The sequence below is a fragment of the Hemicordylus capensis genome, chromosome 7, assembly GCF_027244095.1.
Source record: "Hemicordylus capensis ecotype Gifberg chromosome 7, rHemCap1.1.pri, whole genome shotgun sequence".
Taxonomy (NCBI): Eukaryota; Metazoa; Chordata; class Lepidosauria; order Squamata; family Cordylidae; genus Hemicordylus; species Hemicordylus capensis.
Genome location: NC_069663.1, coordinates 7,245,480 through 7,267,073, shown reverse-complemented (window position 1 = coordinate 7,267,073; position 21,594 = coordinate 7,245,480). Strand labels below are relative to the sequence as shown.

Below are 21,594 nucleotides of genomic sequence, written 5' to 3'. Positions count from 1 at the left end.
CCCCTTAGCTGAGCAGTGTCTGCCTTGGTTTCATTTGAATGGGAGATTAGACGTGTGAGCACTATAAGAGATTCCCCATCAGGGGATGGAGCCGCTCTGGGAAGAGCATCGAGGTTCCAGGTTCCCTCCCTGGCAGCATCTCCAAGATAGGACTGAGAGAGATTCCTGCCTGCAACCTTGGAGAAGCTGCTGCCAGTCTGTGTAGGCAATACTGAGCTAGATGGACCAATGGTCTGACTGGCAGCTTCATATGTTCCTATCCCCCAATGCACCACGCTCGACACACTATGCATTGTGGGATATCCAAAGGTTGGGATGTGTCATCCCAGCCTCCAAAGATCCACACTGCTGGGAGCAGTGAGGATCATGTGAGCGCATGGTAGTATACCTGAAGAAAAGCAGAAGAATCATCTGGGGGAAAGATGAGTTGGACTCTCCCTACCCCACTGCCCGCCCTCCGCATCCCAGGACTATCATGTGAATAGCCTCAGGTTCTTACTCCTAGTCAGCTCTAATTCCAGCTTTAGCGCCAACTTTAAACTCTTCCTCCAGCTTTCACTAACTTTCTGCTGCAGGCGAGCCTCCTTTTATTCTCTTCCCCCCCTCCAATTTTCCGAAACTAACCGATTTAAAATTGACTGCATGTTATGCTTTAAAAGAAAATTATTACAAAATGATGTATAGATGGTATCTGACACCCAAAAAATTGGCATTAATGTATAAAAATGTATCAAACAAATGTTGGAAGTGTGGACAGTCTGAAGGCACTTTTTTTCCTATGTGGTGGAGCTGTGGGAAGGCTAAAGCATATTGGGAGATGATATATAATGAGTTAAAGAAAATATTTTAAATGACATTTCCTAAGAGGCCAGAATCCTTCCTGCTGGGAATAATAGAAGGTGCAATTTCTACAAGTAATTCAACGCTTTTTATGTACGCTTCGGCGGCGCCTAGAATTATATATGCACAGAAATGGAAGAGTAATGAAGTGCCTTCAAAAGAAGATTGGCTGATAAAATTTTTGGAATATGCGGAAATGGCAAAACTTACAACACTAATAAGAGACCAAAATTTGGAATGCTTCAAAGAAGGTTCGAAACCATTCTTGTTGTATCTAAAGAACTATTTTTCTACTATGGACTTTACAGTAGGGTTCGAAATTTAGTAAAAAAAACCTGCAGGTTGGGTAGATTAGCTGTGTTTGTAAGAATTTAAATTTATGTTTTGAACTATTATTATAGCAAGGGTAAACTTTATAGCTGATGATTCACGAAGAGATGTGTGCGGGAAGTCCACTTTGTCTATTCGTAATCAATGACATATTAATATTGTTAAAAATAATAAAAATTGAATTTGGAAAAAAAACACCAAACCAACCAATCAAAATAAATGCGAGCTCCCCCCATTAAAAAAACAAAACCAAACCAATCCACTCCAACCCTCTCCTCCCTCCAAAAACCAAACAGCAGGACTCTTTCCCCAACCAGACCAAACTGTCAAACGGGAGCTGTGATCCCTGCCAGCTTCTTATTACAGAGCACAGGAAGGAAGCAAATACGCATTCAAAACAGAAATGTGAAGAGCACAAGAGGAGGTCAAGGCCTTGTTCCTGCACAAATGGCATTTCATACTTGGCAGGACTTTTTAATCACTGGAATGGAATCACATGTTATATTTGGCTGTATTGGAGGCAGTCAGTGTTGGTTTGTAAGCTTGCCAGGCCTTGCCAAGGCTGTGCTTTCCGGGCACTCGATTGGAAGGTGCAGCTTGCTCCCAGGATCCTGTGCTCAGCAAACCTCATTGCCGGCAAACCTCAAGTGGGCTCCTCTGGAGTGATCCAAGCCAATGGTCTGAGTGAGTGCTTCCAAGCAAGAGGCATTTGCATGGACCTGTAGCAGTGTAGCAGCGTCTCCCTCAGCCAAGAGGTGAGCTTGGGAGTCTGTGGGCACAAACGCTCCAAGGGAGACGAGAAGAAAAGAGGAACTCAGAAAGGACTGGCTGTTAACAAAGTGGCAACTTTATTAATATACTTAATTAGGATACAAGTCATCACTTAACTTTCTAACTAAAGGAAACAAAACAGGACAGAATGGAGTAGGCAAAAAAACTTTCCATCTTGGCCAATCTGTTGGAAAGCCAAAAATTCCTACTCGGCCCCCAACAGGGCGACCAGCAAAGCCCATTCTGTCCCTGGGAGGGAGGGGGAGGGAGGAAGGGAAGGAGGGAAGGGAGGAAGCCCAGGGTCACACAGAAGAAGGGAATGGCAGGGCAAACAAAATTGGGGGGAGTCCCAGCCAGCCCCCAACCCCACCCCACCCCCGCTCCTTGCAGGCACATTCACTTGGTCTCCTCTTCTGGGGCGGATCGACTCCTCCAGCCGCCCAGCAGCAGCACAAGCCTGCAAGAAGCACAAAGCAGCGTCAGTGGGGTTGCCCTGCTCCTCCTCCCTTTCCACTCCGGCAGCCCAGCAAGCGGGGATCGGGCAGTGGGGTGGGGGTTGATGGGGGGGCAAGCCAGAGAATTCGGGCTCCCAATGTGCAGCAACAGCATGGAGCAGGAGGGAGAGGAGGATTCTCTGGCCTGCCACCGGGCAGCACCAGGGGGCGCTACTGGGGCTGCAGGGGGCCCCCAGAGTCTCCCAGGCTCCTCTGCTGCTGCACCGGTTTGGGAGGAAGGAGGAGGGAGCGGAGGGGGGAGTGAGGCGTGGCTGCAGGAGTGGAGGGGGGAGGAGCACACCCTCGGCAGGGGAGGGGGCGGATGCCTGGATGGGGCTTCCCCTGCCAGGGGAAGCCAGGCCAGTGGGAAAGGGAAGAAAGGTGGAAGGAGGAGGGGGCGCTCCTTGGCCAGCTGGTGGGAATGGAGGGAGGCGGTGACCTTGCCCTCCTGCTGGGGCCACACAGCCTCCCCGGACCCAAGGGAAGCCCAAGAATGGTTCCAAAGGGCCACTTGGGGGCAGGGTGGTCCTGTAGCCTCCTCCCACAGCCTGCCAGCAGAAGCAAGGGGAGGGGCTTCTGCACCCCAGAGGCGGGGCTTCCTTGGGCCAGGGGAGTGGAGCCTGCTTCCCCCTCACTCCTCAGACAGAACTGCACTTCCCTGCTGGATGTCTTCTTGTGGACAGATCTTGTGTCCACGCGGTTGGAGGAGGTCTTCTGGGAGGCCCCTGCGCTGCACGGTCTTTCCTGAACCTCCCTTCAGCTGCTGATCTTCAAGGGGAGAGCACGGGGCTGTTGTTCCTGGAAAGAGAGAAGGACATTGGTTCAGAGATGGGGGGTCTTCTCACACTCTCCCCCATGACACCACCAGCTACCAGGGACTCCTGGCAGAATATTTGTGTCCTCATTTCCCAGAGGGAAGAGAGATATTTCCTCTTTCCCTTTGGCTACTGGTACAACCAGCCACAAGGGCCGAAGTTGGCATTCCAACACGAGGGAGGGTTGCCCAGATTCCTGCCCACCCTTCCTGCAGCCCCAGCCCCCTCCCTAACCATCGGGGCCCCTTCAAGTGAAGCCCTGCCTTGGTCTGCTCACCAGTCGGTCAGGTGGAGAGATCACCGTACTCTGGCGGGTGTCTCTTCTTCTTACAGCCCGCCCACAAGCGCCGAACGGCAGCCCGCAGCCCGTGCCGGGAGTGGAGGGAAAAGGCCTTCTTCACGATCTTCTCTGTCTTGCAGGCAACTCTCCCGACCTCGGGGTCATGGTCGCCAAGCAAGCTCTCCAGCGCTGGAGGGATGAAGGAGAAGGTTCAGAAATGGCATGAAGAGATCACCCCACCCTTGGCCAAGCCCCACCATTTCCACACCAAGAGGGCGCAAGTCCTGACTCTTTCTCCCCTGCACTCTGGGAAAGCCTACTGCTGAGCATCCCTGAGGATGCAAGCGGGACCTTCCATTTGAGGGGACAGGTGGCCCATTCCAGCTCTGTGGTCCCTAAATCTAGGCCTCTCCCCTCACAGAAACTTCCCCTTCCCACCCAGAAACCGGCACTTACCAGCATGGAAGGTCTCTATGTTCCCTTCAGTGAGGATGCTGCCCTTTTTGTGGACCAGGTGACCTAAAAACAAGGGTGGAAGGAAATGGGACCACAGTTCAGGACCCTGCGCATGGACAGCCCACTTCCGATCATTCAGGAGAGGAAGTCCTCCCCTCTCTGCTCCCTCTGGGACTGACAGATTGAGCCATTCCTCCAGGGACTCTTACGTCACCTTGGAAGGAAATTAAGCCAAGAGACCTCGCTAACACGCACTGGGCCAGTCCTCCTGGGGAGGGAACAGCTCCTGCCCCTCCACACCCTTCTGGCAGTGTCTTCCAAGAGAATGAACCTTTGCCCACCAAGACGACCCACTAAGGGAGACCCAAAAGTCTTGTTTCGCTTACCGATCAGCAGGGCAGCCGTTCTCCTCACTGAAGGCTGCTCGCTGCGGAAGAAGCCCAGGATCTTGGTGGCCTCCATCTCCACGGCGTCCTCTGTGCCGAGCTGCCGAATCTGGGATCAAGAGCAAAGACAAATCCCGAGTGAGCAAAGCATCGCCCAAAGGTCCTTGAGCCATTTGAGCCGAGGGATGGACAGGGAGGGGCTGCCCTTACCAGACGCTTGGCGATCTTGTGGAGCAGCTCCTGCAGGCTGTAAGAGTCCCGAGCCAGCAGCTTGCCCTCCAGGTGCCATAGGAGGGCTTCCGCCAGGAGGCTCAGATTGTCCTTCGCAGCCTGCCAAAAGAAAGACCGGAATGGGAGTGAAAAAGGCTGCCAAGGTATTCCAAGAAACCTCTTAGGGGGCTTCAAGGAGTAGGGCCTGGATAGGCCAAACCACAGCGGGACAGCTCGTGAATTCATCACCCCGTGAGGCTAACTCTGGGGCCTGCCTCTGGGTGGCTGGACTTGTGGAAGCCTAAACACCTTCGTAGGGGTGGCAGGAAGAAGTGGGCCCTCACCTGTGCTACCTCCAGGTCTTCATCCTCCACATGCATCAGCACCGCGATGAGGGTCGTGATGTTCTCCTCTGTACCCTCATGATGGTGGTGGCAGTGCTGCAGGAGATCCAGGTGGGTCCTCATGGCTGCCCTTCGGATCTTAGCCTCCTCCTACAAAGAAGAACAGGGCTTGTTATTAGGGAGGAATTCCTCACCTCCATAATTGATGAAGAGCTTGCATGGGTCTCTAGGGGGTGTCTGGTTTCCCTTCTCCAACCCAGTCGGAACCTGCAGGTTGGCCGGCCCTCATCGAGCCGGGGCGGAGGGCTGGCGTGCAAGTACTCACGTGGTGGAAGAGAGGGCGGCACAGGGCAGCCAGGACAGCATTCACCGTGGCCTGGTGTTCTGATGGACAGTGCCTCAGCCGCTCCATGAAGGCCAGGACCCCCAAAGTGGCTTCCAGACTGGAGGTCCTGAGCCCTCCCAGGATCCCAGCACTAAAATCCTGGGGTTTCTTGGCCTAGGGAGGGAAAAGGTGGATCCTTGAAAACACATGCTAGTCCACCCACTGCTAAACGCACCACAGAGCTGTCCGTGTTTGATGCTGCTTGGCCACCATCCACTGCCTTGGGGAGGAGATGACTCAAGCCATCCCAGAGGCACAAAGAGCGGGGAGAATGCGGCATTGGAGCACGTGGGGAAATCAGGCTCCTACTGAGAGATGCATTCCTGTGCCTTCCCTTAAGGATTTCTCCTTCGTCCTGTGGCAAGGGTTCCACAGACTGAATCCACCCAACTGGAGAAATCTCCCCATCACACCTGGGGATGCCTAGGAGCACCAGCCTCAGGAAGGGCTCCCCAAAGAGAGGAGTCTCCATGCCTAGGGATGCTCCATGCCCAGGGATGTCACTCACCGCCTTCAGGGTGCCATAAATTTGGAGAAGTCCCCTTTCGCTCAGGTAGCGGATGTTCTGGCTGGGGTGGACTAGCCACGCTACCAGGAGCCTCCAGGTCTTCTCTAAGGCAGCAAAGTCTTGGTCTTTCAGGAGCAGCTAAAAGAGGGAAAGGAGGAAAACATCCATCAGCCTCTGGGGCCAGACCCTCCTCTCAGGGAAGCCCACCCTGAGGAAAATGCTGCTCACCTCCACAAAGAAGGCCACCTCTGCGAGGGAATGCTCTTCTGGATCTTTGTCCAGGCTGAAGAGGGAAGCCAGGTATGCCTTCAGCCTGGCCACTGTGGAGGACCGTGTCTGGAGGAGAGCCCTGCAAAACACCAAAAGACCCTGCTGAGTCCTGGGCGGAAGGCCCAGAAAGAGCAGACCTGACCCAAACCACAGCAGCCCCCAGGCCTCCTGAGATATCTCCTATTCACTCCTACTTACCTCACCAAGAGGGCCACACCCTGGAGGCAGCTCTGCGTAGAGCACAGGGATTCCCAGCAGGTCTTCTCCGGGGTCACCTGTGCCACCCTCTCCAGCAGGGTCCGGACAATCTGCGCGGTCTCCCTGCAGAGAAGAGCAGGTTGCTCTCACCAAAGTGTGTGTCTCCTTGCGGGGTGGTGTAGTGTCAAGGGTGGATGGACTGTGTTGGACCATGGGAGGGAGACCACAGGGCTGAAGTGACTTTCCCCACAGCTGGTTTTTTAACACTGCAGACGCATTTTAAGGCTCTCTGCAGAGCCAAGAGGGCTACAAATTCTGGGGTCTCCCCTGTGGAGCTGAGGGAAGGGACCACTGTGCCAGAGTCATCCCAACAGGCCAGAAATGCTCCTCACCCATGAGAGTGGGACATGGGAGAAATGACCCTAGCCTGTCCTCCCAGAGTGCTGGAAGGAGGACTTGCTGGCCCCGCTTTCCCCACCGCCATGACTTACTCAGGAGGCAGGTCTTGGCTGTCTCGGTTCCCGACTCCCTCGGTGGTGTTCTGCAGGCCGGTGAGGATCTTGTTGACCAGGCCCACCAGGAGTTCGGGGAACCTCTCCTCCACCTCACTGGCATACTCCACACACCGGACGACATCCCCGATCTTCCTTGTTGCTCTCCCCTGCGAAGAAGAGGAGGGTCAGGCCTCAGCACTCAGTCCGAGGGACGGTTATGGGTCAGGAGAATCCCCATGGCCAGGCCAGTGCCATGGGTGTCTGCAACCACATGTTGGCCTGAAGGGTGCTGCCTCTGGCTCAGGGTGCATGAGGTCAACTGCAAGGGAAAGACATCAACAAGGGGAAAGGGCAAGTCCCCACCTCCCGTGTGAACGGTGACTGCCATCCAAGCCGCCATCCTGTGTAGTGCATGAAAGGTGGGGCAGAGTGGGGGAGTCAAGTCACCCTTTGTTTGCACCCCTTACCTCTCCCAGATGGACCGAGGAGAACCAATCTGGGGCCAGCTGTCCTCTTCTTTCCTCTTCGCCGATGTTCCTGAGAGAGGAGAGGAGAGAGAAAAGCTTCTCAAAGAACTGTCCTGTTGGAGATGGCAGCCAGCTGAGGAAGAACACGGGCACCCAAAGAGATGCTAAGCAAAGATCTAGCCTCCCTTGGGAGGTGGCTGGCAGGGGAACTTCATCAGGCCAGAGATCTCCCAAGTCCAGCCTTTCATTCCCCACTGAGAAGCCCTGGGAAGTGTTCAAAGGGGGCATCGAGACAGGAGCCCTCCCCTGCTCATTCTCCCCAACACCCGCTCATGCCAACAGCATGGGGGTCTCAGAGCTCCCTCTGCTAACAGCCAGCAATAGACTTGCTGGTGTCTGTCTTGCACCTGCTGCCAATCGGCCTCCTTGGGTGAACTCCCCCTCCAGATTTCTCAGGGAGCAGGTAGGAGGAAACATCCCTCTATGGGGCTCAGACATGGGGGAGCTGCCCCTGTCCCCTGCAGCCATCTGCTGGCTACGCTAAAATCCCCCCAGCTCCCTACTGGCTCCTCAGCTGAGACGAGGGTACCTACCTGGCCGAACTGGGGGTCAGCGGAGAGTCCCACACCTCGTCCTCGATGCTGCTGATGTCATGCATCGTGTCGTCCTCGTCCGTAGAGGAGCACTGGGGAGGAGAGAGAAAAGAAACGGGAGTGTTCTGGGGCTTGCATTGACCTTGCGAGGCTTCTGAGAGGAACCAAGCAAAAGGGATGGTTGGGAAGACATCCTGCTCTAAAATAAGACCTGCCTCTTGGTAGAAAAGGCATTTGGCATCTCAGCCCAGAAGAGCCTCTCACCACATTTTTGCCCCCTTTCCAATGCTTCAGATGCATTTCCTCCCATCCCACCAATCACAATCCCTCCTATCCTGCAGCATCTAGAACTAGAACCATTCCATGTTCTGTCTCCTGCTGGGGAACAGGGCACTCACACACACACACACACACACAAACACACACACACACACACACACAACCTAGAGCCCGTTCACATGAAAAAATGTATGATGAAATGGATCAGTTCTGACCTCCGCAGAGGACGAGTCTTCCACCGTGTAGGTGTTCTTCATCATCTTCTTGATGAGCCACATCTTTGGCTTCGGGACTCTGAGAGGAGAAAGGAGAGACATGGCATAAGAACAGCAATGCATGCCCTGTGGATCAAGTGAAAGACACGTGTAGCCCAGAACCCAACAGTGGACAGCCAGATGCCTATTTAGTTGGTTGTGAACCACTTGAGACCTGGTTACATGTGGCATTAAAGTGTGTTTATTCAGAGAGAGAGACAGAGATCTCGAGATTCGGAGGTTCCTTGGCTGTCATGGGTAATAATCTTCAACTGGCTTCTCCTCCATGAACATTTCTAATCAACCAAGGCTCCCGGGGAAGGTGATCCGCCTCTATGATCCCTGGAGCGGCCCTTCAGCTGAGAAAGATACCTGGGGGAACTGGTGGCACAGTCCCCTTCCGACCCCTCTTCCTCCACGCTGGCATGTGGAGTCTCGGCCCCCGGGAAGGAAGAACTCTGTAAAGGAGAGAAGATGGAGAAATGGCTGCTCTGGCCCTCGCATTGGCTTCCTAGGCTTCAGCAGGGAAAAGGCCAGCCTGTCACCTTCCAGCGGTCATCATCAGGTGAGCTGAATGCAGGAAGTGGGCCGGAAGGGGATCGTCCCGTTCTGGACACAACTCTTCCCGCTTTCCTGATTTTCAACTTTCTTAAAAACCACTTTGGAGCCCAAGCGTGCTGGCTGGGGGCGGGCGGGAGAGATGGCAAAAGAGCTCCTCTCTTGTGCCCGCCTTCCTCGCAATGAGGTCGGTCGGGCTGATTTCTGGCCTTCGCGCACGCATGCAAATGGCAGAGGGGAAAGGCATCAACTCCCCCCACCCCAAGACATGCTGCGCTCCCTCACTCAACTGGGGCCCCGATGGCTCTGGTGACTGGAAAAGACCACTTCCAGTCCACTTCATGCTTTCAGTCGGCTCCTTAGTGAGGACACTAAAGGCACGTGCAAAAACATGCCAAAACTGGGTCTCCTTTCCTCTTTCTTTCCCATTTCTTTCCCCTTTTTCATTTAGTTCATTTCTCATTGGTTTGGTTGAGTTTGCTTATTGTTTTGTATTTTTATTCATTCTTCATTTATTTGTCACTGTTTTTCAATGGTTGCCATTAAAGCAACAGGATGCTCCACCTTTAACTGTGAGATCTCGACCAGAAGTCAAGGCCATAGCCACCATCTCCTTGCGGCCATCTTCTTTAATCCTATCACCCCCACTGTGCCACCATTGTGATGCAGTGTTGTTAAGGGCATGGCTGTCCCTTTACCATAGCTTTAAGCAAACAACTGTCAGAAGATGGCCGCCCACCCGGCAGCATCAAAACTGGGGCCATTCCACATGCTCTCTACTCCTGGGCAACACGGGGGACCCACACACCCAACCCACAGTTCTTCCGAGGGAGGGACTGGATGTTGAGGCTTCCTGACCTCTCCAAGGGATGGCTCTTGGTCAGCGGCGGTGTTTTGCAGCCTCCTCAACACGGTGCTTGGCCTATGGACACTAAGAAAAGAAAGAAAGAAGACACATGAGATCAGAACACGAGTGCTTAGAAAGAGCTCTGCTTGATGAGATGAATGAGGCATGCAGCCCAACACCCTGTTTCCAGGAGTGGACAGCCAGATGCCTGCAGGAAGCCCACGGGCTGGGCATGGAGACACCTGCCTCCATGGAAACAACCCTCCATGCTGCTCGGAGCTTCTCTCCACCCTTGGCTTCTTGCTAAACTAACCACCTCCACCCCCCAAAAAATTGCATGGGCTCCTAAGGAAGGTCCTCTACTTCCATGAGCCATGCACCTGCCCCTCCAGGTGAGAAAAGAGTACCTCGGGGAACTGACAAAGCTCTCCACGTCCAGCTCCTGATCCTTAGTGTTGTCTTCTGGGATCTTGGCCTCTTGGATGTCAGGACTCTGCAAATGAGACAAAGGTTTCCATTGTGTGTACTCACTCTGATCTTCCTAGGGCCTAGGATTCGTAGCGAGTTTTCCCCCTGACATTTTCTTTGAGTTCATTTTTATTTCTTTAAATTATTTTGATTTTTTTTTAAAGACAAAAAAACCTTATTAAAAAGCAACCATGTGTTCTAATTCTAACTGTGGTGGGAGTGCCAGGGCACAGCCACCACATGCTTGTGGCCATTTGGTTTCATCCTATGTCCAACCATGAACCTCCATTGTGATATGATCTACTGTGGTCAGCAAACTGGCCACCATCCTTCAAAAGGGCCATCAGAATCATTTGGCTGCACTCTGGAGCTCTTGTCCAAAGACAGCATGACAGGTAGGTCTGTGAAATCTCTTTCTTTCCCTCCCCAAAACCAGCCATTAACAGAAACTTCACTGCATGGGAGCTCCAGAATGGAATGCTAACTGCTTGTTGTCATTTCTTCTGCATTCCTTTCATGGGGAATGGAAACCAAGAGGAACGGGACCCACTGGCATCAATAGTTTGGCCCAGAGAGCCTTCTTGATCCCACCCCTTCATGTCCTCTTCTCTCCTCTCCCCAAGAAACAGGGTTAGCTCAGCCTTTCCAAAGGGAGAGACAAGGTGGGCCCCTGAGTCCGGAGTGAGGGCCATCCCTCCTGCTGTGGGCTGTTTTTACCTGAGGGGACCAGGATTGTCTCTCCAGAAATGCCTCTTCAGTCAAGAGACCTGGAGGATCTCTGCCAGGAAGACCCTCTCCTCTCCTGACCCGTCTCAGGGTCTTGGGAGCCGTTTGATGCCTCCAATCCAAAGCACACCAACCCAGAAAGGTGGCCATTGGAAGGAGAGGCAGAGGGTGGCAGAATCCTTCCCTAGCCACGACGTTCCCACTGTAATCCTCTGGCCAACATGCAGCAGCTGGATTTCCTCCCCTTTCAGGATCTGACCCCCCTCTGTCTCCTGACGGTGGAGATGCAATCTCCCCTCACCCCTCCACCAGCCCATCCACAAAAGCGACTGGAATCGTTTCCTCACCTCACAAGACCATTCGGTGTCCACGGTCTGGAGAAACCATCCATCCTCCTCAACCGTGAAGACACTGCAGGAAGAAATACAATGGCCTGAGTACCTCGGAAGAGCCTTGCTGGATCAGACCAAAGATGCATCTGTCCCAGCACTCTGCTTCCAATAGGGGACAGCCATCCGGCAGGCCTCCAGGAAGCTATCCTCTGTGCCCTTCAAGCTAGCGGACATCACCACCACATCTTGGAAGAGTGAATGCTTCTACGCAGGGGCGTAACTACCATGAGGCCGGGGGAGGCCGTCGCCTCGGGGCCCCACTGCCTTGAGGGGCCCCCCAGAGACACCTCCCATGACTCCCCATTGCCCCCTGCCCAGCCCCAAGACCCTTCAGCCACTTGCCCTGTTTGCCCTCCCTCCTGCTGGTCCTCCTGGTCGGCCATCCAAGCAGCAGGCAAGCTGCTTTTCTCCCGGGCGCCTCTCAGCTGATCGGCGGCTGGGCGGGGCTTCCAGGGAGGCCTCCGTGTAGGCCTCCGTGAAGCCTGAATTCGAGTAGGCTGGCCAGCCCCAGGAAGAAGGCTGGCAGTCAGAGTGGCCACTCCAGTCCTCTGCAGCAGACCCTCTTCTTCCCAGGCCAGACAGCTCAGCCGTGGCCGGGTAGAATGTGGATTCCTTTTGGTGGTCACACCCCGCCCCCCGCCCCCTATATCCAGGTAGGGATCTGCTTGCCATAGGGCTTGGATGGGGGGTGGGGAGACCGAGAAGTCTCTGAATATTTCATGGAAGACTGATTGGAAAATTTGCTGGCTTAAAAAAACCTCTAAAAAGTCCTATAAGTGGCTTGTTTCATGGCAGGAAATTACAAAATCTTCTGGAACAAATTTATTTATGTATTCATTCATTCATTCATTCATCAATACACTTCTGTTCAAGTTGTTTTGCAACCCAGGTCTGAGTGAGAACTGAGACATGAGTGAGAACTGTGACGCATGTGTTGTGCTTTTATATTTTTCCCCCTTAGGGTCAATCTGGCCCACATGTGAATGCAGCACCTCCATTCCAGAGGAGATGTGTGTTAAAGGGCTTTCAAAGCCTCTTGTGAAAAACCTCCTGGAATCAAACTGGACTGAATTTGTTCAGAATTCTGAGAAAACAAACATAGGCTCACCCTGCATGGTTGAAAGTCTCCTTTGCTAATCTGCAGCAAGGGGCCCATCTTAATAATTTGTGTTTCTAGTGTGTTCTAGGCATTAAAAGTAGCACAAATATATAGTATTCAATGTATATCACTATATATTGTAAAGTGTGTGTGTATTCAGTGAAATGTATTTCTTGGCAGCATACATATTTTGAAATATCAGACTTAAATCCTTGGAAGCCTGGGGTGTGTGGAAGCCCTGGACTTTGGGGGGGGGGGCATTTTAAAATCTCTTCTCAGGGCCCACTCCAACCTTGCTACGCCCCTGAGCGCATTTGGCTCCGTTCTTAGAGCTCTACTTCGAAAACGGAGCACAATGCAGAGAGCTTCACGATTGAAAAGGGAGCTGCATCTGCTGTCCACAGAGCCACCACCGGGTATTACTTGCTGGCAGACTGGAAGTCGCTTAGATGAACTTCAAGCTCAAATCCTTGGTTTTGTAAATACACCACATGAAAAAGGAATTTTTGACTTGGAAATAGTTGTGCCTGAAAGGTATCCATTTGAGCCTCCAAAGATGCACTTCCTGACTCCATTTAAAAAAGGTTTTACTCCCATATAATTCTTCTCTTCTCATTTGCTCAATTTTGTACATCTGTTTTTTGTATGTTTTGAATGAGGACAGAAATGTGAGAATAAAAGCCCCCTGCTTACGGGGCAAAGAGGCACCTTTTTCTCTTTGTAAACCGCCCCGAGGCATTTTTGGAAGGGCGGAATAGAAATTGAATTATTATTATTATTATTATTATTATTATTATTATTATTATAATAAAATTTCTCGGCGGGGGGGCCCATTTAAGAATCTTGTCTCAGGGCCCACTCCAACCTAGTTACGCCCCTGCTTCTACACAATGTATGAAGACGTCGTTTTTGACTGTCTGCCCTGCAACTCTTGCCAGTCAGCGGCACTGGATCCATCCCAGATCCAGGCTGGCAGGGGGACAGAAAACCTTCCCTACACAAAAGTTCAAGAAGAAACTCTACCTCCTCGGGGAACTGATGGCATGTGCGTCTTCCAGGATCTCGTTCCCAGTGTTGACCGTCTGAATCCTGGAGCTGTCCGAGAATGACTTCTGTGGATGAGAATGGAGAGAGGAATGGGTGCTCTGGGGCCCACTTGACCTTTCCAGGGCATCTGGGGTCCAAACATCAACCCTCCTTCAAGAGGTCCTTCTTAACAGAGGAGCTTAAAGCAGGAGGTGGCTCCTTAGCACCTCAAAACCATGTCTACCAACGTGTAACTGGGCTCAGAGAGGAACCAAACCCAAGAATCTACTGAACCTCAGAAACCAGCTTTCTGCCCATTCCTGGGCAGTCGGGAGAGATCATGCGTATTACACAACATTTGGAGTGGCAGGATCCCGAAGAAGAGTCAGGCCTCCTGCTACATGGGACACTGTGGTTTCTTGAATGGTGCCTTTAATTAAGGAAAGCCTAGCTAAGTTCTTCTCTTTGCTGGGCAGAGCTCTTGGCCACTTGATGCTGCAGACCCGTGTTTTGAGGCCCTTTTAAATGACACCAGAAACGGGGCCATGTGGAGCCAAGAAGTGACAGGGGGGAAAGAGTGCACCATCTACCCCAAAGAAGACTTTCCCACTCTAGTTCCCCTCCAGACTGCTCCCTTCCTGGATGTGTTTTCTGCTTGGTAGTCCAGAACAAAATCAAAGTCTAGAACCCTGGGGGAGGGAGTGATTTGGGGCAGGAGAGCGGAATGAAGGAGCCAGGTTGGAAGATAGGTAGACACACCCCTCTTCCCTCTCAGCACTTCCCATCCCAAAAGTTCCCATGATGCTTCCTCCATAGCGAGGGTCTCCAACCTTTGCCTGAGTCACTTGTAGTTGAGCCCGGATTGTCACTCATCCCACCCACCCAATTCACTGCTACTACCACTGCAAATATCAAGGCATATGGCTTTTCCAGACAAGTTCTCAAAGCATCCCTTCAACTTGCTAAGACAGGATCTCTACCACACGCTCTCTATTCTAGCTCGAAATGGGGTCTCTCCCACCCCCTCCCAGCCCTGCCATGTACAGACTGGGTTTTCATCCCTTACCAGTGACCATTTGCTCGTTTTGGCTACGGAGCACTCTTCATATATCTCCTGTGGCTGGAAGTCACTGAGATGGGAAAAGGACAAAAGACACAAGTGAGTGAGTGTTTCAAAGGAACCCAGAGTAGTCAGTTTCCAGTAGTGGGCAGGGGTGAAGGCAAGAACCCTCCAAGCTCCTTGCAACATAAAGGTTACTTTCTTTATTTTATTTTATTTTATTTTATTTTATTTTATTTTATTTTATTTTATTTTATTTTTTTATTTATATACCCTCCCTGCTCTCCACAACATAAAGAGCTTGCTTTCTTTCTTTCTTTCTTTCTTTCTTTCTTTCTTTCTTTCTTTCTTTCTTTCTTTCTTTCTTTCTTTCTTTCTTTCTTTCCTGATTCATTCATTCATTGGATTTATATATATTTTTATACTGCCTAATTTAAAAACCTCTAAAACAGCTCAGCTCCCTTGGTTGGGGTTTGGAGAGCGGCTACTGGTCAGAGTAGAGCAATGGTCTGACTCAGCATCACCTGTTCCGAGGGGCTGCCACGACCCCCTCCTCTGCCCCCCAGAGGGGCTTCCACTGTTCCCCTCCCAGTTGCTCCCTTTGCCCTGCAACCACTCAAGGAGGCACCAGCAGATCCAGCCCTGAAGGAGCAGACAGCCACACCCTGGCTCCAGTCTCCCTCTCCCGCTCTGGGTGGCTGCAGGGCTCACCTGGAATCCAGGGCCTGAGAAATAGTGGGCCAGGCCCACCAGCCCATGGAGCCCCACAGCCCTTCAGTCCTCAGAGAGCAGACTAGGGAACCGATCCCCCCACCCCACCCATCCTCATTTAAAACCCTAGGGAGCAAAATGTGCACGAGAACCCTCCCTGGCCTCCTGTGCCTGAACCCCTGGATCCTCTCCCAGAACCCAGCTAGCTCAGACGGATCGGCTCTTCTCATTTGGAACTCCCTTTACCTGCCCCTGCTCTCATTCCTTTCTGTCTTCCCCACATTCCAATAGTCAGAACTTAGACTGGGTGCCTCTTGCAAACTGGGACCTCTTGGGGGTTGGGCTTATTAATGTTGGGGGTCATGACTTCTATGGCAGAGTATTCAGCAGCTATTTCACTCCCATTACAGCAGAAGTCAACAGGGTCTCCGGGGCAACCGCTTGTCCATGATAAGCAGGGAGATTCACACAAGGTTAAACTAATCTGCTTTATTCAGAAGAAGATGCTGAGAGGAAAAGACCTCTATCTGACTTCTGGCTATGTGTTGGTCAGAGAGAGACCTGTCGTGGTCATCAGGGTTACTGGTGCCAAAGGCCGATGGCATCTGGAGCTGGATCTCCAACAATGAAACCCTGGCAGGGGCCATGTTTCTTGAGAGGATCCTAAGTGGTCCTGAAATCCAAGGTGCCATAAATCAAGAATGGGCCCAGATAACCCAGGAGGAACAGAAAGACGTACCTGAGAGGAGCCACAGGAGTTGCCTCAACAAGGCTGCCCACGCCGCGGAGTGAGGGGCATCCTTCTCCCATGTCCTGTCAAGGAGAGAGGAGAGCAGGAGTGAGGATGGGCTGGGCCAGCTCACACCCACCGGGGTCATTCCTAAGCAGCCAGTGGGGACTCCCACCCTAGATTTCTCATCAAACCGCTTTGAGAACTTTGGTGGTCTTTCCCCCACATTGGACCTCTTTGGGGCAGGATGGTGAACCCTTCCTATAAACCCCCTGCCGGAGGCCATGTTCAGCTCTCCCACATGGCCCCAAATGGACAAAATTTGGCATGAGCCGCAGGGGAGACAGGTTGCTCTCCCCCTGCTAAATATCAGAGGATGACCACTTTGAAGGGGTCTCTTGGCTCAGTTAGCTGAACTCCCTGGGCCCCGTGGTTGGCATGGGGCACCACCAGCCAGCAGGGTTGCCAACTCTCTCACTAATCCTGCTCCTGTGACTTCAGCAGAAGGCTGGCATGCAGATATCAAGCTGGTGATGCATTTCCCATCTCTTTGGGCTAAGCTGGTCAAGCTTTTGCTCAGAGCAGAGGAGCCAGGCCACATCAAGAGGGGGCAATTCCCATCTTCCATAGAACCTGTGACTCCCCCTTGGCAGAAATGGCCCTTTCGGTCCTCCCTCCATCCCCCTCCTCAACATTTCATTTCTTTTACTGAAGAATGACCAGTGTTGTTTTCTTCACTCCCTCATATGGCCATCCTGCCCCTCTGAAGGGGGAAGCTGCAAGGATCTCGGAGAGACCAGGAACCCCTTCCCTTCCTCTGTGCAGGTGGCTCCACTCTGCAGTTCCTCTCTGGATGAAATCCTGGAGGAGGGAGGGGGCTGACGGGGCTCTGACCCATCGATGGGGGGCTGCTACTCCATGAAGACCCCGTGAAGATGGTCTGGGCCAGTCCCTTCCTGCACTACAAGGTCAGCCCAGAGGGGCCAGGACAGTCTCACTTCCTAAATGTCTCCACCTTGACCCAAATCCAACCCCTGGGGTTCTCCCCATCCCCACCCCCTTCATCAAGAGGGGGCAATTCCCATCCTCCACATAAGTGCCACTTGGCAGATCTTGCCATTTCTATCTTTCCTCCATACTCCTCCACAACATTTCATTTCTTTTATATCCTACTTTTAGTTTAAAAATATCAAAGAGGCTTACAAGCAATAAAACTTGTATTATTTCATTCTAAGCTACTGAGGAAGAAGCCTTTCAAAACAAGGTCATCATCACCATCAATCCAAAGAGGGAGGGAGGGAGGGAGGGAGGGATCTAGGGAGGGAGAGTGCCTCTCCGCAGGGGTGTTGCTGGAGACTTAAAATGTTCCCGAGCCTGATCCCTTTTATTTATTTATTTATTTATTTATTTATTTATTTATTTATTTATTTCATTTATATACCGCCCTTCCGAAATGGCTCAGGGCGGTTTACAATTAAAACAGGAAACATTAAAAACAATTAAAACAGAGATGCAAATATAAATACCAATTTAAAACTACTTAAAAAACAATTAAACTATCAAAACAATTAAAACCCTGAAAACCAGGTATTAAAACAATTAAAACTGATTAAAAACCCTGAAAGGCCAGGCTCTCTTGAAGGACAGTAAAGAATCAAGATTACGAATTTCCGCTGGGAGTGCATTCCACAGTCCAGGAGCAGCTACAGAGAAGGCCCGCCTTTGAGTCGTCACCAAACGAACCGGTGGTAACCGGAGACGGACTTCCGCAGATGACCTTAACGTGCGGTGGGGATCATGTAAAAGAAGGCGCTCTCTAAGATATCTTGAACCCAAGCCGTTCAGAGCTTTAAAGGTAATAACCAGAACTTTGTATTTTGCCCGGAAAAAAATTGGCAGCCAGTGTAACTGTTTTAAAACAGGCTTTTGAGCATCCAATCCAGGCATTTCCAGCTCCCAAGAATGACGAATATTTTTTTAAAGCCACCTAATGGCGATGCAGGGAAGCAACTTGCCTAGAGAGCAGGAGGCTGTTGGTTGAAATGCCTGCTGGTGTGTTTCCCAAACAATGGGAAACTCCTATATCGTGCAGCAGCAATCAAGGAAGGTGCTGAAAGGCCTCATCTCAGACTGCACAGGAGATGGCAATGGTCAAGCCCTCCTGTATTCTAGCAAAGATAACCACAGGGCTCTGTGGGCACCAGGAGTCGACACTGACCAACAGCACAATCTTTCCTCTCCTTTAATATGGCCATCCTGCCCCACTGAAGTGGGAAGCTGCAGGGATCTCGGAGAGGCCAGGAGGTCCTTCCCTTCCTCTGTGCAGGTGGCTCCACTCTGCACTTCCTCTCTGGATGAGGTCCTGGAGGAGGGAGGGGGCTGACGGAGCTCTGACCCATCGATGGGGGGCTGCTGCTCCATAAAGACCCTGTGAAGATGGGTTGGGCCAGTCCCTTCCTGCCCACCAGGGTCAGCCCAAAGGGGCCAGGACAGTCTCACTTCCTAAATGTCTCCACCTTGACCCAAATCCAACCCCTGGGGGTCTCCCCCCACCCCCTTCAACAAGAGGGGGCAATTCCCATCCTCTACAGAACCGGCAACTCCCACTTGGCAGAATTCGCCATTTCTATCCTCCTTCCTCCCCCCCCCCCACATTCCATTAAATTGATATCTTCCTTTTAATTTAAAAATAATGAAGTGGCTAACAAACAATAGAACTCATATAATCCCATGCAAAGCTACAGAGGAAGAAGCCTTCCAAAAATGGAGGTCATCACCATCTATCCAAAGAGGAAGAGAGAGGGGGAGCCTCGCTGCAGGGGTGTTGCTGGATGCTGAAAGTGCTCCCGAGTTTGGGCTCTTTTCACCATCCATTCCAGTCATGCTCAAATACCAAGAATGACCAGTGTTATTTTCTTCAAGTCCCTCATATGGCCATCCTGCCCATCTGAAGGGGGAAGCTGCAGGGAGCACGGAGAGGCCAGGAACTCTTTCTCCTGTTCTGTGCGGGTGGCTCCACTTTGTGCTTTCTCGCTGGAAGAGGTCCTGGAGGAGGGAGGGGGCTGGCGGAGCTCTGAGCCATCCATGGGGGGGCTGGTGCTCCATGAAGACCTTGTGAAGGTGTGCTGGGCCAGTTCATTCATGCCCACATGGGTCAGCTCAAAGGGGCCAGGACAGTGTTGCTTCCTAAATGTCTCCACCTGGACCCAAATCAAACCCCTCTGGGTCTTCCCCCCCCATAAACTGAACCTATTTGGGGCAGGGCGGTGGACACTCACTCTGGACTCCTTGCCCGAGGCCATTTTCTGCACTCCCTCACGGCCAAAATTGGACGGAAATTGTTTGTGAGCAGCAGGAGATGCCAGAAAGTCTTCCTTTCAACGGTCGAGTCCAGAGAGTTTGAAGGCAACAGTGGAACCTCCAGCCCCATCAGGATCCGTTGAGACCGGTAAACACACCCAGCTGGGGACTCCCCCCTCCAGCAACCGCCATGTTTGAATGTACACAAGGATGGTGGAACTCCCAGGCCCAGTGGTGGGCACAAGGCACCAGTAGGCTGGGTTGCCAACTCTTTACCTGGTCCTGCTCCTGTGACTTCAGCAGACGCCTGACATGCAGATCTTAAGGTGGTGAAGCAGTTTCCCATTTCTTTAGGCTAGGAATGCCTTCACCTGCTCAATCTGCTCAAGCTTTTGCTCAAAGCAGAGGAGCCAGGCTACATCAAGAGGGGGCAATTCTCATCCTCCACATAAATGCCACTTGGCAGATCCTGCCATTTCTATCTTCCCTCCATCCCCCACCCTCAACATTTCATTTCTTTTAGCCAAGAAAGACCAGTGTTGTTTTCTTCCCTCCCTAATATGGCCATCCTGCCCCTCTGAAGGGGGGAACTGCAGAGAGCTCAGAGAGGCCAGGAACCCCTTCCCTTCCACTGTGCAGGTGGCTCCACTCTGCACGTTCCTCGCTGGATGAGGTCCTGGAGGAGGGAGGGGGCTGACAAAGCTCTGAGCCATCCATGGAGGGCTGCTGCTCCATGAGGACCCCGTGAAGCTGCACTGGGCCACTCCCTTCCTGCCCTACAAGGTCAGCCCAGAGGGGCCAGGACAGTGTCGCTTCCTAAATGTCTCCACCTGGACCCAAATCCAACCCCTGGGGGTCTCCCCCGCCCAAAAAACATTGAAACTATTTGGGGCAGGGCGGTGGACACTCACTCTGGACTCCTTGCCTGAGGCCATGTTCTGCGCTCCCTTCACGATCCAAATTGGACAGAAATTTGCTATTAGCAGCAGGAGAGGCCAGAAAGTCTTCCTGCCAACGGTCGAGTCCAGAGAGACTGAAGGCAGCAGCGGAACCTCCAGCACCATCAGGATCCGTCGCGACCAGTAAACACTCCCGGCTTGGACCCACCCCCCCCAGCAACCGCCATGTTTGAATGTACACAAGGATGGCGGAACTCCCATGCCCAATGCTGGCCACGAGGCACCAGCAGGCAGGCTTGCCAACTCTCTCCCTGCTCCTGCTCTTATGCTTTTAGAGGAAACCTGGCATATTCAAATTAAACCGATGAAGATTTCCCCATCTCTTCATTTTCATTGCAGCAAAAGCTTCATCTGCTTAATTTTGGACTGTCAAGCTCTTTTTCAAGGCACAGGAGCCAGGCTAGCAAAAAGGTTGGCAACCCTGCAGGATAAAGACTGAAGTCCATCCCTGATCACACATGGAAGGGGACAACAGTGATGTGAATTCGGTTCGTCCCTGGGTCCGCCTTTTAGCCAATCAAACAGACACAGTGGGAATCTCTTTTGAGGTGTTTATTGCAGATTAGCAGTGGGCTTTGGCTCTGCACTGAATACAAATTGGTTATAGGTGCATCTTACATTTATACAAACAATCTGAATGATGCTGACACCCTAGACATAGTATACGTGGCAATAAAATGGTGGGCTAAGTATCTAGTACGTATGCGAATGATTCATTGTTCATCTGGTGATTACTCCTTATTTGGTTACATCCTGTTTTCTTAATTGTCGGCAAAGAACAGTGAGAATCCTGTGAGAACCAAGTTTCCTCAGATACAATTTAGTGGAGAGAGATAACGACGTTGATCATGAGAGGCGTGATGGGCCTGAGCTGGGCTGGGGTTACTTTAAGTCAGACTGAGGTTTTCTAAGTAAAATGGAGTTACTTTGGTTTTCTAAAAGACATCAATTCCCCCCTGAAACACTGGATCATCCTGAACCTTCAGGATATATGGGCTTGTAAAGGTACAGCTGTATGTATGGGTCTTACATTATGGCAAGGTTGAAAGGTTCTCATAAACATTTGGATTCAAGCTAGAATGCATTATAAGCAGCAACATGTGATTATCAATAAAAGGGAAATACATACTATAATTAGAATTATCTTCTTTGCCCATAAATCAATAGGCTCTCCATATGAGTTAAATGAAAGTCCTAACTGTTTGGAAATATTAATAATAGCTCTTTCTAACACATAAACTTTTAATCTTGGAAATATAGTTCTGTGTTTTGTGTAGCTAAAGGATTTGGGACATATAGGTGCTGAATGGGCTGTACATATGGCAATAAAACTAGATACATTGC

The 21,594-nt window shown here is 51.6% G+C and overlaps 2 protein-coding genes across 6 annotated transcripts in view; one reads left to right on the top strand and one right to left on the bottom strand.

Annotated features, from left to right (window-relative positions):
* Nucleotides 1–3,070: 3,070 nt before the first annotated feature.
* Nucleotides 3,071–11,994, bottom strand: LOC128333125 (uncharacterized). Its single transcript, XM_053268228.1, has 19 exons — nt 11,708–11,994; nt 11,321–11,384; nt 10,187–10,272; nt 9,791–9,863; nt 8,747–8,832; nt 8,336–8,414; nt 7,842–7,933; nt 7,249–7,318; nt 6,779–6,948; nt 6,288–6,410; nt 6,048–6,168; nt 5,820–5,957; nt 5,252–5,425; nt 4,927–5,076; nt 4,583–4,702; nt 4,373–4,481; nt 3,987–4,049; nt 3,528–3,719; nt 3,071–3,233 (listed from the first exon to the last, which is right to left on the bottom strand). Exons 1-18 carry the CDS (start codon nt 11,746–11,748, stop codon nt 3,535–3,537), a joined length of 1,944 nt encoding a protein of 647 aa, XP_053124203.1. The 5' UTR covers nt 11,749–11,994; the 3' UTR covers nt 3,071–3,233; nt 3,528–3,534.
* LOC128333130 (uncharacterized) overlaps nt 11,724–21,594 on the top strand; it is a 33,944-nt gene continuing 24,073 nt past the window's right edge. For all 5 annotated transcript variants that reach the window (XM_053268246.1, XM_053268245.1, XM_053268244.1 and 2 more), the window contains exon 1: nt 11,724–12,018. The gene's annotated coding sequence lies outside the window, so the exon portion shown is untranslated. The remainder of the gene's footprint in view (nt 12,019–21,594) is intronic.

Bases quoted from the DNA above. Each gene is read 5' to 3' on its own strand.
- LOC128333125 (XM_053268228.1), bottom strand. From the start codon at position 11,748: ATGGCCGACCAGGAGGACCAGCAGGAGGGAGGGCAAACAGG. The intron at 10,273-11,320 runs GTGAGGAAACGA...TCTCATTTGCAG, and splicing joins ACACCGAATGGTCTTGTGAG to AGTCCTGACATCCAAGAGGC. The intron at 5,426-5,819 runs GTGAGTGACATC...TTCCCTCCCTAG, and splicing joins TTTATGGCACCCTGAAGGCG to GCCAAGAAACCCCAGGATTT.